Source organism: Taudactylus pleione, unplaced genomic scaffold (genome assembly GCF_031769625.1).
Source record: "Taudactylus pleione unplaced genomic scaffold, aTauple2 ptg000487l, whole genome shotgun sequence".
NCBI lineage: Eukaryota > Metazoa > Chordata > Amphibia > Anura > Myobatrachidae > Taudactylus > Taudactylus pleione.
In genome coordinates this window covers 1905778-1924265 of record NW_028284889.1, presented here as the reverse complement: position 1 = coordinate 1924265, position 18488 = coordinate 1905778, and the positions used below count along the sequence as shown (strand labels likewise).

The window sequence follows — 18488 nt, the reverse complement described above, 5'->3', positions numbered from 1 at the left end:
TCGCTCAGAAACTGGGCGGCCGCTTGCATCCTGACTGCCCGCCTCTGTTTCGGTCGTTAGGCTGTGGGTTTACACCCACAACTCTAACGACTGCTAGGGTGATGGTCGCATTGGTCAGAGACCATCGGGGCTTACGACGAGACCCTAGGGTAGGGTCTCACTTGTCGTAAGCCCCGGAGAGCTTCTGGCTCTGTCAGAGCCGGAAGCTCTCCACTGACATCACTAGTGATGTCAGTGGGGCCTCCCCCAAACGGTAGGCGTTCCCATGGGAATGCCTCCGTTTGGGCTGCCACCCCCCCGGCCCGCCTTCCAAACGGGGCGAGCTGTCAATCAACATCGACAGCTCGCCCCCTTTGGAAAGAGACCCGCTACGACCGGCGCTGTCGGTCGTAGCGGGTCTCACGCATGTGCACGAAGGAGCCGGCTCCCTCGTGCACATGCGCACTTGACAAACATCGAGGCGGCCGTGCGGTCGTAGACCGTACGGCCGCCTCTGAATGAAGGCCTTAGTCCCTTTGAACTCCTCTATGGGAGGAAACCTAGAGGGATTTTAGATCTGTTGAAAGAAGGGTGGGAACAACAGTCATGCCAAGAGGCTAACATCATTCAGTTTGTGACCCAATTGTATGGCCGTTTAAGGCAAATTGCGCCACTCGTAAACGAGCACATGGATATGGCACAACAGCGGCAAAAACGACGATATGACGTGACCGCAGTTAATCGGTCTTTTAAACCGGGAGACAAGGTTCTGGTACCCACCACTGAAAGCAAAATGTATGCACAGTGTCAAGGCCCTTATGAAGTTATAAAGGCAGTGGGACCTGCTAATTATAAGGTTTGACAGGAGGGTAGAAGGAAAGAAGTGCAAATCTACTATGTAAACCTGTTAAAACCATGGAAAGAGAGCACTGGTCAGCCCTCTTTGATTACCAAGAAAACCCCGGAATGCCAGGTACCCATTGAAGTTACCCTTAATCCCTGCCAGAAACAGGAGGCGGTGAGTTTAGTAGCATGGCACCAAGATGTGTTCTCTGCCACTCCAGGGAAAATCAAAATTATCCAGCATGATATAGTTACTCCTCCTGGGGTGGTAATAAAACAGAGGCCATACTGTATACCCGAGGCAAAGCCGGCAGCGGTTAAACAGGAAGTAGAGGAAATGCTGCGCCTAGGGCTCATAGAGGAATCAAATAGCGAATGGAATAATCCCATAGTTTTAGTGCCTAAGCCTTCAGGTGCTTTAAGATTCTGCAATGAGTTTTGCAAATTAAATAAAGTGTCATGGTTTGATTCCTATCCGATGCCCCAGGTGGACGAGCTGGTGGAGAATTTAGCAAACAGCCAGAATCTTACCACCCTAGATTTGACAAAAGGGTATTGGCAGATTCCTTTAGCTGAGGCTGCTAAGGCCAAACAGCCTTCTCTACCCCAGAAGGTTTGTTTCAGTATAAAATGCTGCTGTTTGGTTTGCATGGGGCTCCGGCAACCTTCCAGAGGACTATGAACAGTTTGCTGCGACCTCACAAGGAATATGCAGCTGCGTTCGGTATACGTGAGTATGGTTGGCGAACCAGAAAAACTGCCATTATATTAAGGACACTGTAATGTGCTATGCATTGTGCAAAAGCTGTAAAAAGCAGCAGTGTTTTCTTTTTCTGTGTTAAATGTGAATTACAATTGGTCCTAAGCGCCCCTATCCTATCATATTGGGATGCAATTTCCCAGGATTTTTTAAACTCTTAAAGGAACCACAGAAACAACGCCAATGTAAAGTCTCCAAGACCCTACCTCTGAACAGGGAGCAGAGTGGAAAAGCACGGCCAGTCCTCTATGGAGAGGGAACCTCTTCGCAATTGATGTCTGAGGAAAGAAATCCGCAACACTTTGCCCGGTTACGGCCAGACAGAAATATTTGCAAAGCTGTCATACCCAGTACAGATGTTGCCATGGATGTGCTGGAAACCGCCACACCTCAGGTTCCTGGGGGCCACTCTAGTTCACTTTGCTCTACAGAAGTTCCGTTGGCGGATGCCTTGTCCGCAAAACCGCGAAAAGAAGGGGAAGCCTTAGTTTTCTTCCCTGCCAGGGCGCACTGCCTTAGTAGAGCACAAGATAAATATGACTGAAGGAGTGGTTGTAAAGCAGCGACCGTATCGCATCCCTGAGGCGCAGTGGCAAGCTTTCCAGCAAGAAGAAAGTCCGATCCCTGTACTTCTCGCTAGACTGCTCCCATATTGCACTGGCTCCCACTACGTCTTGCCGTGCGATCGCGATATGTATTTAGACGGCCACCGGCCTGTCACAAGACGCCCACTTTCCCTTAGTATCACACGTCATCTCCAGGAAGTGTATGAAACAATCGGTAATATCGAGTGACATCGGACCCATACACAGCACTTGTGGCAGACCATACCCTACCACAAGCACTGCGAGTGCTGCTGTGTGTAATGTAGCCATGTGATGTGTATGCTGACACTGCGGCTTAATTATGTACGCCCCTGAAATGGCGTTCAGACGCACAAACACACCAGCATTCGCACCACCACACCCCCGTTTCCATCGGCCACCCCGTCACAACCCACAAACGGCACGTCCTGTCACTCATTCTAGCGGGGCGTCTGTGTACAGTGTGCGAGCGCATTGCGATGGCATGGACTGCTTCGCACATGCGCACTGCGTCTTATGCGCATTCGCAGATTGCAAACATCGGCAGGCTACGTGTGAACGCATCCTAGCGAACAGGTCTTAATCAGGGCCTCTGCTCTGCAGTCTGGTTACTGCTTTCTCATTGAACTATATATTTATATTTATATATATATATATATATATATATATATATATATAAATAGATATATATATATATATATACCCCGTCAATTTTTATAAAACTGACCTTCAATAAATCCTTCCTTAAGCTAAATTATTTCTTGAATACATAATTGTAGTAATACATGCAAAACTTGTTGCGGCCGAATGCTTGGAAGCCTAACCCTAATCTGCTAGCTATGAATTGCACAATTCAAAATACCAAGATATTGCTATACACATTTTAAGCCATGGGGTTTTGTGTTTGCTATATATGCTGATTGCACATGTAGATGTCTTTTTCTACTAAACCCTTTGTAATTATGTTAATTGAAGGTGAATTAGAGCTAACTACTGATTTCTACAGAGTAAATTATGGTCTAATCTTGTCTGGCTGCTTGATAGAAGAATTTCTGCTCTTACACTGTCTGCTGTGATCACAATTACTTCTGCAGGAGCAAAGACATTATACCACTGCAATTCGAGTTCATGAAGTTGAGATTGAATTTGATGGAACGTCAGGTTTCATTTACATTTTAGTAAGTTTGTAGCCTATTTGGCAACATCATTTGTTTATTTTATAGTATTGGTGCAATGTTTAAAAATTCAAGACAATGTCAATGATTACACAAATGTTGAATAGCTAGCGATAAATTTGGATAGATGTGTCGTTCATTCTACCCAACTATACATTCATCATCTACAGTACCAATTTGCAAAATATGTTGTTATAGAATGAGCACAGTTAAGGTAATAACAGGCATTGGGGGTATCCAAATAGCCGCGATCGGCGAAAAACTGGGATTTTTCGCAGATTATTCCAGTTTTCCATCTATGTTTTTGTCTCCCTATCCTATTATTTTGGATGAGATAATAGGATATTTCGGCCGAAAACACACAAGATCCGTAATAAGTTCACCGACCTATGTGTTTTCTCCTCTGCGGCGATGAAAAAGCGTCACTTCATGTCCCGAAAAAAACCCATGATAAGTGCAGACGTCGGGCGGCACTTCGGGGCTATTTGGATACCAACCATCATGTAGGTAACAAAATTCATAATTTTTAAAGAGAAATTACAATCCCCATGTTTCGGAAAAAAAGGTTTTGCCAAAAATTCAATCAACTGATTGAATGAGCTTTTTTCTAGGAAGTCTAAAGCTGGCCACACACTAGACCAACTTTCATCCAACCATCCAACTTGTTGATTGGTTGGAATGAAAATCTGGTAAGGCATGAAAGCAAATGACAATGCCAGAAAACAGATAAAAATGGTCGTTAGACAAGTTTGTTAAATGTTTGAACTAAACAATTTGTTCAAACAGCCTTTTTTGTCCATTTACCGGCATTTGGGAGCAAATTGCTGATTGTCATTTGCTTTCATACCTTACCAGATTTTCATTCCAACCAATCAACTAGTTGGCTGGTTGGATGTAAGTTCATCTAGTGTGTGGCCAGCTTAAGATGTTAACAAGAAGATAGTCTAGAAAGATATATGAGACACAGCAAGATGTTTCCTGAAAGTAAATAAAGCTATAACTACCTGGAGAATGGTGTTGAATGATTCTATTCAAGTCCAAGGAAGAAGCTCTCGAATGCGTTTTCTGCGGTCTTGGAGGTGGAGTGGGAGGTTCTTCAATTTTCTTCATTGTTTCTTTAATAGACGTGCTGGAGTAAGATCTGGGTAAAACATTAGTAAGATAATATCAACGTACCTGATAGACTAACAAATCTTTGAACCTTATAGATATCCTATAATGTAGGAATAAATAATAATTCACATAATGATCTGAAAAATCCTTTCTGAGCATGTTTTGTATGATGTTTTGGGTTGGCTGAATAAAGCCTTGTATATGTAGCGAGATATATATATAAATCACAAAAACATGTCAGTAAATAGAATACATGTAATATACTACATAATATATAATAGACCAGCAGATATTACTGTACACTTTAGCATGGGAGATGTTGTCATATCAGTCTCATGCAGCCAATGTATTACAACGTTAAAGTATCAGATTTGTGGTGACACCATGATATAGGGCCTGATTCATTACCGATGGCAACTGCGATTACACATGCAGATGGCTGATTATTGTGCACTGTGAATGCGTATGCATCGCAGTGCGAGTAGGCTCCATTGTGATTGGACTGCGATTGCAGTGACTACGCAGACCCATCGCTGAGTGACTGACAGGAAGTGAGCGTTTGTGGGTGGTGTCGGGGGTGGTCGGCGACATGCAGGTTTGCCAGTGCGTTTCAATGCCGTTACAGAGGCGTGCATAAATTAGCCACTGCGATGCCATATGCAGCCTAGTACTCATAGCGTGTGATGAAGTTAGCAATTTCTGAGTAAAGTCAGAATTTGTGCAAGTGTGCGTGAGGCTGCGATGGTACTTGTTGTTACCGATGGTTTTGCAGACTTGCAAAGTATTACAGATGTATGTAAGGTGAAGTGGGCGTTCTTATCTTAGGCTGCGATGGCATTGCGATAGCATTCATTAGCATATTTTTGCAGTGGGACTGCGTGCATAACCACAGTTCCGTAATGCATCAGGCCCATAACGTGTACTTACTACAATTTCGTAACATTAATTTAATGACCCAAGTGAGGAATTAAAAACAATCTGTGATTTTAGTGTACATAATCTACTTTTATACATAATGTTTTCATTGACATATTGAATAATATGTATATAAATATTCAAAATGTTACCTAGATCTTGGCCTAGTTTTGTATGGTTCCTGGTGAGCAGCTGACAAAAACAAAACACATTCCATTAAATCAGTCCTCTGTGTCATCAAGACAATCCTCTATTTCTTCCCACCTAAAATCTTCCACTCACAGATCTTATTCTGCCGTTTCATATTTACCGGAAATAGAATTTATTTATTTACAGTTATTTATATAGTGCCGACTATGTAACACTTTACAGAGAATATTTTAGTCATTCACATTAGTCCCTGCAATTAAAATTAACATAAAAATATTTACATGGAATTGTCTGCTGAATTGCAGACACTGGGGCTGATTCAGACCCGCTCGCGAGCGCAGGACGCCGAATTGCGCATGCGCACAACGGAGGGAGCTCCGTCGTGCGCATGCGCAAGACCCGAATAACGATGGCCAAGCCGTCGTTATGGGTCTCGCACCAAAGGGGACGTGCTGTCGATGGTGACTGACAGCACGCCCCCTTTGGTGGGTGTGCCGGGGGCGTGGCTGCCAGACGGAGGCGTTCCCATGGGAACGCCTACTGTCTGAGTCCGGCCCTACTGACATCATTAGTGATGTCAGTGGGAGTGATTTTGGCTCTGATAGAGCCAAAATCACTCCAGGGCTTGTGGTCACCGAGACCCTACCGAAGGGTCTCGTCGCAAGCCCGATGGTCGCGACCATCATCATGGACGCTCGCTATAGCTGTGGGTGGTATGCAAGCGTCCATGAGGCCGCTCCAAGTTGAGGGAGGAGGGCCCTGATTCAGAGTGAGCGCTCTGGTCAGAGCGTTCGGCTCTGAATCAGGTCCACTGTGCAGACACTGTGGTCCTTAGTGACTATGAAATAAATATATTATTTTTTAAAACACATTTGATCTAGACTTTCAATCCAAGCCTTCAGATAGTGTTTTTATATTGTAAGTACTCTTATGCACATTAGGAGAAAACATACTTGCCAATTCTCCCTGGGGGGAATTCAATTCAACGCGAATTGAATAGCGTGGAGGGAGATCCCGGAGCTATTCAATTTAGTGCGATGTTAGGTCGGAGAAAGCCAGTTCTCGCGACTTAACAAGGTTGTTAAGGCGTAAGAACCGGCATTCTCTGACTAAAGTACCGGGCGCGCGGCTGTTATCGCCACGTTAAGCAGTAAAACAGCTGCGCGCCTGGCACTTTTGTCAGATTTCTCCTCGCATCCCCAGGGGGGTGCAAGAAGAAATCCTTAGCTCGCCCAAACAGCGCAGTATATTGAATAGCTTCGGGAGCTCCCTCCCGTGGCTATTCAACATCGCATTGAATTGAATTCTCCCCCCCCTGATTGTCAGGGAGACTCCCTGAAATAGTAGCAATCTCCCTGACTCCCTGAAGAGTCTAATAATATCCCTGATTGCACCTTAACCCCATTATGAAGCAGATATATATATATAAATATATATATATGAAAAACAGAGATATATACATTCAAATGTGATCATTAGTATAATTTCCCTGCATTGGTTATAAGGCACAATGATCCCTATGGCTACATGCATTTTTTTTTTAAGTATCGGTGTGGTTTTCATCAACAAATAGATCTTACTAACTGCTTTGGGGCTCATTCACATTTGGATGTAAGTCAGTTTTATGGCATGCCTCTCAGATGTAGCAGTACACGTCTACTTTACCGCCGCGCTCATAGGTGCTGCTTTCACAATCTCCCTGAAATGCTTTTTCAAAAGTAGGCAAGTATAGGCTAAAATAATATTTAGAAAAATACTTAATTGTACAGATGTGCGCAGCTAGTTTGTCGCTCCATACAGCCATGTAGCGCGCCATGCATCTCACGCCACACAATAGCCTTGAGTCGCGCCACACAGAATGTTTCATAATGGAACGTAGCATAGCACAGGAAAAAAGTAATAATGTGCAATACAACTTTTTGTCCACCAGGTGTCACTTTTCCTAAACTACACAGCGCATGCATCAGATTTCCAATGCATTTTTTGTATCACCACCAGATGATTGACTGACAGAAGCTGTGATTCAGTACACTGTATCATTTTGGTCATGGAATCAGGGCTGTAGAAGAATGTGTAATAAAGTATTAAATAATTACAGTACAGTATGTGTGTGAGTCCTGTACTTTAAAAAAAAATATATATATATTTTTTTTTTGTCTCAACGGCTCAGACAGGGGTCACAGGCAGCTTTCACTGAGACGTGATGAATGTGTTTACATCTACTGTACTAATATGGTGTGACTCGGTAGCGCGAGCTTCTTTTATGCAAAGTTTTACCTTTAAATGCATCTGAATCACAAAGCGATGTAAATTGATAGCACAAGCAGCTTCTGCTGATTAAATGATATGCAGCATGCCTATGTTCTATGAGCCAGTGCGGGTGTATCTGCATGTGAAACATTACATTATAGTATCAGTGACTGTAACACTGTAACGTAGTGATTTCCTTGCAGATACACCCGCACTTGCTCGCAGAACATAGGCATGCTGAATATCATTTTAATCAGCATAAGCTGCTTGAGCCAATGAGAAGCATTTTAAGGTAAAAAAGACACACTTGAAAGACACAACATTAATGAACCTCTAATTTAGCCTCCTGCTAATCCAGAGGACAATCTATACTTGTTACTAGTTGATCTCAAATTCTCCTGGCTCAAACTAAAAAGAAAAAATAGAATACTAAACTCAACTTTAGTTTAGAATACTATACTGTAACTTAATCAGCTTGTGCAAACCTTTACATACATAACTATAATATTTTGCTCACATATTAAATTTGAGCATAAGATTTTAACCCAAGCTGTATATCCACTAATGTTAACTTTGGTCTGGGCTACTAATATCTTTAAGGGGCTATATTGGTAGTAACTCCAAATAATTGTATGTCTTTAACTTTGTTAGATAACAAAATAGTCTATTTTAATATTTAGATCATCTTCAGGAATGGGATTGAAATACCGGCGGCTGTTCAGATCCCGACTCTGACAGCCCGACACGAGTAAATCCCGACGCCGGCTAGTATGTATCCACCCTCCCCTCTACCCCCCTATCTCTAACCCTCCTTTGGTGGTGCCTAACCTTAAAACTCCCGGGTTGCTACCTAACCCCCGGGGGTGCCTAAACCTAGTCCCCCCTTCCTGCACCCTAAATCCAACCCTCCCAGGGGAGTGCCTAACCTCCCCCCCAATGGCACCTAACCCTAACCCCCCCTTTTTCTCTAGCTTAACCCTAACCCTCCCAGGGGGGTGCCTAAACCTAACCCTCCCCCCCTGCAGCTAACTACTACGACATCCCGGACTTACCTTGATTGGAATGGCTTTTGTCAGGATTCCGGTGTTGGGATTAAGATAGGCGTCGGTATTTCGACGCCTATCTTAAGTCCCGTGTCGGGCTTGAACCGTCGGCATTTAGACTGTGGGCATCTCGTCCGGCAGTCTAACAACTACACCCCCATCTTCATGTGCTTTAGATGGGAAACAAAATCTATAACTTATAAGAAAAGTTTACTTTAGTGTTAGTTATTGTGAACAGATAACACTTTCTATGCACATACTTAATGCCAGTGATAAATGGCGCATAGGTTATTTGATCTGCTCAGGTTATATGAAATATCATCCTTCAACAGTTTTAGTATAAAGTTTGCTTATCAAAAACAAATTAGGGATGTGCAGGCTCGGATAGGTTCGAGTTTGCACGCCGAGTTCGGATTTTTCCCTCCAAAAAAACAGAACTCAGTCCAAGAATGATGATGTTCGTCCATGCAAGATGACGTTTTGCCTATGTCTGAGTTCCGTTTTTTTGGAGGGAAAAATCCGAACTCGGCGTGCAAACTTGAACCTTTCCGAGCCTGCACATCCCTAATACAAATTAGACATGATAGCACCAAGAGCTATAAAACATGTTTTCGTTTTATTTTTTTCCAAGGTGCTTTTAAAGTTACAAAATTCTCAAAGAAGAATTGAGGGTAACAAACAAAAACTGCTATCGGGGCATACTGTGATTTGTAGTTCTACAGTAGCTGGATTAAATATCGCTGGTTTAATTAGAGGCACCTTGTCCTTATTTGTGATTTATCTGTTCTTGTTTGTCAGTCCTCCTCTCTAATGCTGGGCATACACTGCCAGAAAAAAAGGCCTGACATTTCACAATGTATGGGCCCTGATATCTGCACTCCTCACCATATGAAGGAACAGGGGAAATGTCTGTAGGTCAGCCATGGCTGGGCATACACTTCCTGATATGGCAGACTTTCACTTTGAAAATATGGGATAGAACGGGCAGGCTGGATGGATGATCTGACATGCCTGACGGATCAATATTTTCAGATTGGCCGCCAGCATACACTATTCAATTATCTGCCTGATGCGCCAATATGTGCAATTATCTGCCTGATCCGCCAATATTGGGTGGATTGGCCAGATAATTGTATAATCTATGCCCAGCATTAGTTGAAAGTTTGCTTATGCCGGGCATAAACTATACAATTTTCTGCCCGATCCGCTGGATATCGTCGATTTGTCTAGCTAATTGCACAGTGTATGTGGGTGACCAATCTGAAAATATTGATCGGTCGGGCATGCTGGATCGCCCAGCATATGCCTGTGTGATCCGATATTTCCAAAATGAAAGTCGGTCACATCAGGCAGTGTATGCCCAGCAGCGATCGACACACAGATATTTCTCCTGTTCCTTCAGATAACTCAGTGTATGGCCATGATATCTGCTGGGTGTCAGGTCTGACAGGCATTTTATCTGGCAGTGTATACCCAGCATTACTTATACCAAAGTTTTAGCAGCAGCAGATGATCATGTCCTATGTGAAGAAAGCAATAAAATATTTACTACTACATCTTATGTTTTTTTTAAATGAATTAGCACTGGAATTAGTCCACACAGTTAATCTCCTTACTGTGCAGCTACTTACCCATCCTCAGAATGGAACCTACATGATTATGAATGCCATTGGCCTGACCTATTTTATGGAAGTGCAGAAATCACTCCTTATTACCAACTCTACTAGTGCAGAGGCGACAGAATTATTGCAGATAATTGCCTTACAGTCAGAAACAAGCTTCTGACATTATTATTATTCCTTATGTAATTTCTGAAAGCATATCAAAGCGGTCATGTGAAGTGATGCCATGTATTAGGCAGATTATATCCTCCGTTCATATTACTCCTTGAAGTCATGGGATCATTTCCATATAATTATTAAGCTCTCTTCGAGCTATGGGAGCATATTTGTTAGGTATGCAAATAATGATGATACTTGTGTACACATTCACTGCATGTGCAGAACTATATGCAGCTGCTTGTTTTTGTTTTCATATCTAGTACTCATTCATTATTTATTCTTTATGTTCAAAAAGTCTGTGAATATATTGTTACATCCTACGTTCCAACAAAAACAGAAGCACATTGAAGTGACCAATGACATACTCTGAAAATAAGGGTATAACAATGCTGCTCCTAGGGATAGATCTTCTGCTGGAAATTTACCAACCTTTTGATTTATTCAAAATCACTAGAAATTGCTCCCAAAAGAGAGATTTCTTTGTCCCAACTATAAAATCTACAAAGTTGAGATTTTCTTTCCTATTTCAGTGATTTTCGTTAAAAAAGAAAAACTAATTTTTTATATGTAGAAGCCCTTTTGAAATAAAAGACCTAGTACATTTGGACACCATGCAGCAGGTGTCTGGTATATTCCAGATGATCCTGCATTTTTATCACAAATAGATTCTGAAGTCTTGTCAAGGTGTTTACTAATTGTTCTCATTGTGATTATGTTCACTATTGAAAGCCCTGACTACTATTGTATTGTATTAGTAGTGGTAATAGCTTTAAATATCAAGTGTAATCAGTGAGAAAATTAATTCATTACATAAGGATTATACACCTGATGGGTGTGGATTAACAGATAGACAGTAAAAAGGTTCGACAGTGTCTAGATAGACACCAGATGTTAGACAGTCAATAGGTCGGCTGGGACAAAATGTCGACAGGTACAAATTGTCAGCATGGTCAAAAAGTCGACATGAAAATGGTTGACACATGATTTTTTTATTTTTAGCCCTGATCTTCACCCTAACTTTAACCTTCCCCTTGGTGCCTAACCCTAACCCTCCCTCCTGGTGCCTAACCCTAAAGTCGGGGAAGGTGCCTGATCCTAACCGTCCCTTCTAGTCCTCTAACCATCCGGTAAGTGCCTAACCCTCCCTCCTGGTGCCTAACCCTAACCATCAGAGTAAGTGCCTAACCCTCCCTCCTGGTGCCTAACCCTAGCCATCAGAGTAAGTGCCTAACCCTAACCATTGGGGTAAGTGCCTAACGCTAAAATAAAATTGTGTCGACCATTTTCATGTCGTCCCTTTGACCATGTCGACCATTTGTACCTATCAACATTTAATGGGTCGACCTTTTGTCCCAGTCGACATATTGACTGTCTAACATATTGGGCCAAATGTAATAGGGTGAGAGTTTACAAAATGTAAGAGATTAGCAGTAACCTCTCACATTGGTCGAGTTTTATCTTAAAAATGGGAAAACATCTGGATGAGAGTTTAAATCGGGAGAGTCTAAAAACATGCAAGTTTTCATGTTCTCGGACTCTATTACATTGGCCGAATGTAGAACGTGTGAGAGGTTACGGCCAAACTCTCACATTTTCTAAACTCTCACCCTATTACATTTGGCCCCTGGTGTCTATCTAAACACTGTCTATCATAGTCCGGAACCCACACCTGACACCTGCAGCAGTGTGATAAAATTACAGTGTATTTTTACAAACCTGTTTGTTTGTAACAGAACTCTTCATAGATGGAGCATTCCCCATTCTTTTTAAGGCTTGTATGTGCATAAAAAGTATTTTTTCCTATCTCACTCATCGCAAACCAGTAAAAATGTTTTTGCCGATATCCACTCAATCAATATTTCATTGACTCACTTGTTCTATTCTTGTATCTCTGAATAGGCGATTTCAATTCCTTGGGATTCTTTAATAAGAGATTGGTCTCTTATAGGTCAATTTGCATTTGATTGATTCAAATGTAGCTATTTTTATTTCAGAGGTATGGTGCCAGTCAAGAGTTCAAACATAGCAACCTAACAGAGTGTCTAGCATATTGGCTAAGGAGACAGATTATTGAAATCCCATTAATACTGTAAAATTACTCTGCAAGATAAAGATAGGATTAAAAGATTAGCAGTTAAATCCTGCTGTAAAATTCAAGACTAAAGAGGTTTATTAAAACTGCACTAGTATAAATATATACATTTATCTGGTCTACAACAGATCCTCCTTTGACCCATATATTTGTTGCATGTCTATTAGGGTACCAATTTGTGATAATCAAAAACTATAGTAGATCTCATTTACAGAACTTCCACACTTTATTTCAGATGTACAGAAATATAGCGAATAAGTGTAGTCAGGCCTGGTGCTAGAGTGTACAGCACACCCCCCTCCCTGCAAACTATAAATTTATGCACTCCTACAAATATGTCTTCTTGATATGTCACTATTAGGATTAGGGACACTATATAAAAAAAATTTATGTATCTATTTTTATATTTTTTTTTTTATTTATCATACTTACCATATGCTAATCACGATTTATTGAATCTTTAAGATCAACTGCGAAGGCAGTTTGTGCAAACATTAAATAATTTACAATCAGAATGCATTATAGATACAATTATTTGCATATGCAAATTGTTTTACCTATAACCCATTCTGATTGCCCAGAGTCTACTGCTGCGGTAAGTCCGCTGCCGGCCGCCAGTGAGAAAGGAGGGGGCCCCAGACGGAGAATGCACACAGGCCCCCTCCTCTCTTAATACGCCCCTGATATAGTAACTATTAACATACTACTTATGACTATTTTATTTCTATCTATACATCTGTCACAGTACTTACTTATCTAATATGTATATATGGGATGTAGTAGAATAACCGGCATGCAGGATGCCGGTGCTCAGAATGCCAGCATCGGAATCCCAACACCAGTCAGAATCCTGCTGCCAGCATTCCAACGATAATTATTGGAGTTAGGCACTGAGGGGGAGGTTTAGGCACTAGGGAGGGAGGGTTATGGTTAGGCACTGGGGGGGAGGGTTAGGTTTAGGGTGCAAGGAGGTATGGTTAGGATACTTACCCAACAGGTGTCGGTATCCTAACCCTGTCGGGATGCCGGTGTTGGGATTCTGATCGCCTGGATCCCGTACCCAACCCGTTTAGGTCACATATGCATCTTTTCAGGGCCAGATTATAGGCAGGGCGGATGGGGTGGTCGTCCAGGGGCCCCCACACATTGAGGGCCCCCACATATTGCTCCTATGTGGTCACAAGGCACCCTCCCAGGCCTGCCCAGCTCCTGCCTCCCGGCGGCATTGCAGTTTCTCTGACTGACTGCAAAAGCCCTCTCCTCTACCTCCGAGGCTCAGCCGGGATGGATGTGATAGGTGCTCGGTTCCCTTGTCTTGCTATCTGCTCTCCCACCACAGGCTGTTGCTGCTCCTCTGTGAACAGCCTGTGAGTGGTGACAGAGGCTCCAGCAGAATGAAGACTGGGACCACCAGACCAGGGTCCTGAAAAGGTAGCGCACTGGTGTCCGGTTCTTGGCCCTCTCCTGTGTGTTTGCACGTGCTCTGCCCTCCCCCTGCCTATTGCAAAATCAGCTGTGATGAGGGGTTCCAGCCAGCAACTTGGCACAGCATGGTGGGACATTGCTGCCTAAAGACCACCCTCCCCACTGGCCCTACTGCTCCCCAAAGTACCCTGGTATGTCCATATCTCTATTATTACTAATTATGCAGGGGCATAATAGTGGCAGGGGGATCTTTGCCAATTTTATTGGTGGGGGCACCCACAATTTAGTTGCCCCGGGGCCCCCACAAGCCTTAATCCGGCCCTGCATCTTATAAGAATCTATCTATCACATATCAGTCAATGTAGCTGGATGACACACTGACACATCAATTATCCATGCAACATAGACAAATATTCTAAGGGGGTATTCAATTATCTGTGATAATAGGGATGTGCAGGAAAATCTGCAATGTTGAATTACATTAATTATTAGCGATGTGTACAGCTACACATCACCGATAATTGAATAACCCTCTAAATGTTTTTTATTTTATCTTGTGAAATTGGGATTTCCATCACAGAAGATCTTCACAAATTAGATTCCTGGCAAAGAAAATTGCTATCAAGTAGGTATGATCCAAGATTGCATATTTCCATTATTCTCCAATATCATACTAAGCAGACATAGAAAAAATGAGAGTTATGGTAAAACTTACCTTTGTTAACTCTTTTTCTTCGAAGTCCATAGGGGACACAGGGAGACCTTGGGGTGTAGGTGGTGGTTGGGGACTGGGCACCACGCAGTTAAAGCTTTCAGCTCCCAGGATGCATCACGCCATCCCCTATACTTCGCCCCCATGCCAGAGGCACCTCAGTTCATGATAAGCCAAAGGCCGGAGAAGGAAAAGAGAGAAGGAAGACTGGTACACACAAGAATCACGCTCTCACAGTGAAGGAGACGGCAAACCGGTGACCAGAAACATAGCCTATATGAAGCCAGGTGCGTCAGGGCAGGTGCCTTGTGGACCCTATGGACTTCGAAGAAAGAGTAAGTTTTACCATAACTCTAATTTTTTTCTTCAGGGTCCATAGGGCTCCACAGAGAGACCTTGGGATGTCCCAAAGCAGTCATTTAAGGGTGAGGACGCCCCTGTGCTGAGAGGAGAATCCGGCGCCCAAATGAAGCATCCTGAGAGGCAAATGTATCAATGGCATAAAACCTCAGAAATGTATCAACAGACGATCACGTTGTTTCCTTATAAAGCTGTTCAGCTGAGGCGCGATGGCGAGCTGCCCACGAAGGACCCACAGAGCGAGTAGAATGAGAAGTAACAGCTCAAAGTTCCAATATGTTGTTTGGTAGTGTTGATTCGACCGATGTCCAACGGCCCTGAAAGGAGTATAGACCGGTAACTGCGTCCCAACCCCTGAGACAGACGTCCATTGTTAGGAGTACCCAGTCAGGGATCCAAAAGGGGCAACCCTTGGTTAGATGAGATGTCTGTAGCCACCAAGATAGGGACAGACGCACCTCCGGAGAGAGTACCATCGTCTGAGCTTTGATCCAATTGGGTAACCCGTTCCACCTGGAGAGAATCAGCCTTTGCATTGACATGGAGTGGAACTGAGCATACTCCACCATGTCGAAGGTGGACATCATGGATCCCAGAAACTACATTGCTGAGTGGATCGACAAGCGGCGATTGTGGAGACATCTGCGCACTCGTAGTTGAAGTGTGGAGATCTTGTCTGATGTCAGAAAGATTCTCTGATCCTGAGAATCCAGCAGGGCTCCCAGATGAATCATTCTCTGTGAGGGATTCAGGGAGGACCTTTTCCAGTTGATTAACCATCCGTGCTTGTGAATAAAAGCAATGGTTAGCTGCAGATGGCGGTGAAGCACTTCTGGGTATCCTGCTAAGAGCAGATATGGTAGCAGTCGGGCACCCTGACCACACAGGTGGACCGCCATGATAGCCATAATTTTGGTAAACACCAATGGAGCTGTGGACAGTTCAAAGGGCAGAGCCTGAAATTGGAGGTGTTGCTGTAGTATAACAAACCAGAGATATCGCTGATGTGAGGGCGCTATAGGTATGCGTTCTGAATATCCAGAGATACCATAAAGTCCCCAAGCTCCATAGCTAGGATGATAGAGTGTAGGATTTCCATCCTGAACCTAGGTACTCTGAGGAATTTGTTCAGGGATTTGAGGTTGACCCATTCGGCTTCTGAACCATAAAGAGAGTAGAATAATAACCAGTCCCCCGCTAAGATAGCGGGACTGGCACAATTACCCCTGCCTGCAGCAAGGACTGTATGGCTTTCTGGATTTGCAGGGCCTTGTTCGGGACAGGGCCTGTGTAGAAAAACTGGTGGGGAGGCTGTCGAAGAAATGAGAAGGCGTACCCGTGAGAGACCACTTCTCTTACCCAAGCATCCGTGGTGGTTTGACACCAGCACTGTGTAAACTGAAGAAGTCGGCTTCCCACTCTGGGATCCCCCAGAGGGAGGCCTGTCCCGTGAGGCTGAGGGTTTATCCTCAGGTTTTGAAGCAGGGCGTCTGGTGGTCCAGGCCTGCTTGGTCCTGGGCTTGGCGACCCTAGTGGAAGCCGACTGCCTAGGAAAGGACTGAACTTTAGGCTTCCCTTGAGGACGAAAGGACTTAAAAGATGTAGTCCAAGGCTTTGTAGCCGGAGTTGCTGAAGGCATAAATGCAGTTTTTAATGCCTCCAGCGTGGTTACAATCTTGCCAATGTCTGGGCCAAGCAAGATCTCCCCATTGTAGTGTAACACTTCTAGGCCTTTCTTGGAATCCGCATCTGCCTTCCATGAGCGTAGCCACAGGGCACAGCGGGCAGACACTAACGTGGCTGAGACTCTGGAGGTTAGGAGACTGGCATCTAACGTCGCTACTCCAATATAAAAAGCTGCATCTCGTATGTGAGCGACGAAAGATATCTGATCCCTAGAAGCATCTAAGGGAAAGGAGTCTTCAAGTGCGTCAGCCCAGCTCTCTATAGCTTTAACCACCCATGCAATAGCCATGGTCGGACGGGCAACAGCTCCTGAAAGAGAGTATATCGATTTAAGGCAAGATACCACATTTCTATCCATAGGATCCTTCAAAGAGGTTACTGTAGGGATAGGTAATGTAGCGCAGGGGGAGTCTCTAATTTTGAACAATGAGCCGCAGGAAATGGATAACAGGAGGTCAGACGGATTTGGGGCTGAAACCTCTTACCAGGCGTCTGCCAGGCTGCAACCATGTGTTCAGCTAGTTGATCCGATAGAGGGAACTCTGCTGAAGCCACATTCTACTGTTTAAACAGTGGGTGCTTAGATTTAGGGGCTGGCTCGTCATCTTCTATGAGTAAGATGGATGTAACAGCTCGCACCAAGGCAGGAATATTCATTTTAGACTGACTCTCGTCCTCCCCCAGAGGGGAGTCAGTGTTAGGGAGATCAGCATCTTCTGCCTCCTCAGATGACACTTCAGAATCTGTGAGAGTTGCGTGGACTGTGATGATAACACAGGACGCTTAGAAGGCTTACTGGGTAGGGGCTTCTCACCTTGCAACATAGTTTGAAAGGCTGTGGAGGTAGCCACCAGACTCTGTACTGAGCTAGAGAATAGGTCAACCCACGGAGGGGGCACAGGAGGTACCTGTATCACCTGAACCTATTGTGGCAACCCCACAGGGGGAATTACGGCCTGTTGTGGTAACCCCATAGGAGCTAACAGTAAACTAAGTACTTATGTGGAAAATTCAATTAGAATGAAACTGATGACTCAGGTATTGAACACAAGGTTGGCTAAACTCCAACTCCTAGTGTCTTCCTAAGTCAAACCAACATTCCTATAGTGAGAATAAACTAAATCTGCACTAAGCTGTGAGTGCTGTTGTGTGGTGGATAATAACAGATAGTAAAGAGGACAGGGACATTATTACACTAATTGATACCTGGTAACGCAAGAAATAAGTTGTCAAGAGAGAGGGGGATAAACAAACACAGGAGGAACACAACGAGGCTCAATACCACTTGCAACCCCTATCCCATGTTATGTTGTGACTTTCTATTAATGAGCTAAGGATTCAAACTCAATGTTGTTATTTAGTCCATATGGAAAGAGAGTTTTTAATTTAAAGATCCATAAAGCTTCTTTGGTACATAACTTCTTATATCTATCTCCCCCTCTTAGGGGTGAATTTACTAAGAATCGAGTTTGGGTGAGTTTGCAAAATCATGCGAATTTAGCCTGTTTTTCAAACTCGCAAATTTACTAAAACCAAACGTTGCAAGTTTGGAAGTGAGTTTTCTCTTCTCACTGTTAAAACTCATGTGAGTTTGCAAACTCGACTAAACTCACCATCGGC

The 18488-nt window shown here is 43.6% G+C and overlaps 1 protein-coding gene across 1 annotated transcript in view; it reads right to left on the bottom strand.

Annotated features, from left to right (window-relative positions):
* The window catches only part of REPS2 (RALBP1 associated Eps domain containing 2), a 222393-nt gene that overhangs the window by 77383 nt on the left and 126522 nt on the right, over positions 1–18488 (bottom strand). The window contains exons 13-14 of the mRNA XM_088449558.1: positions 5522–5561; positions 4346–4482 (exon numbers count right to left, since the gene is read on the bottom strand). Coding sequence (XP_088305684.1) covers positions 4346–4482; positions 5522–5561 — 177 coding nt within the window. The remainder of the gene's footprint in view (positions 1–4345; positions 4483–5521; positions 5562–18488) is intronic.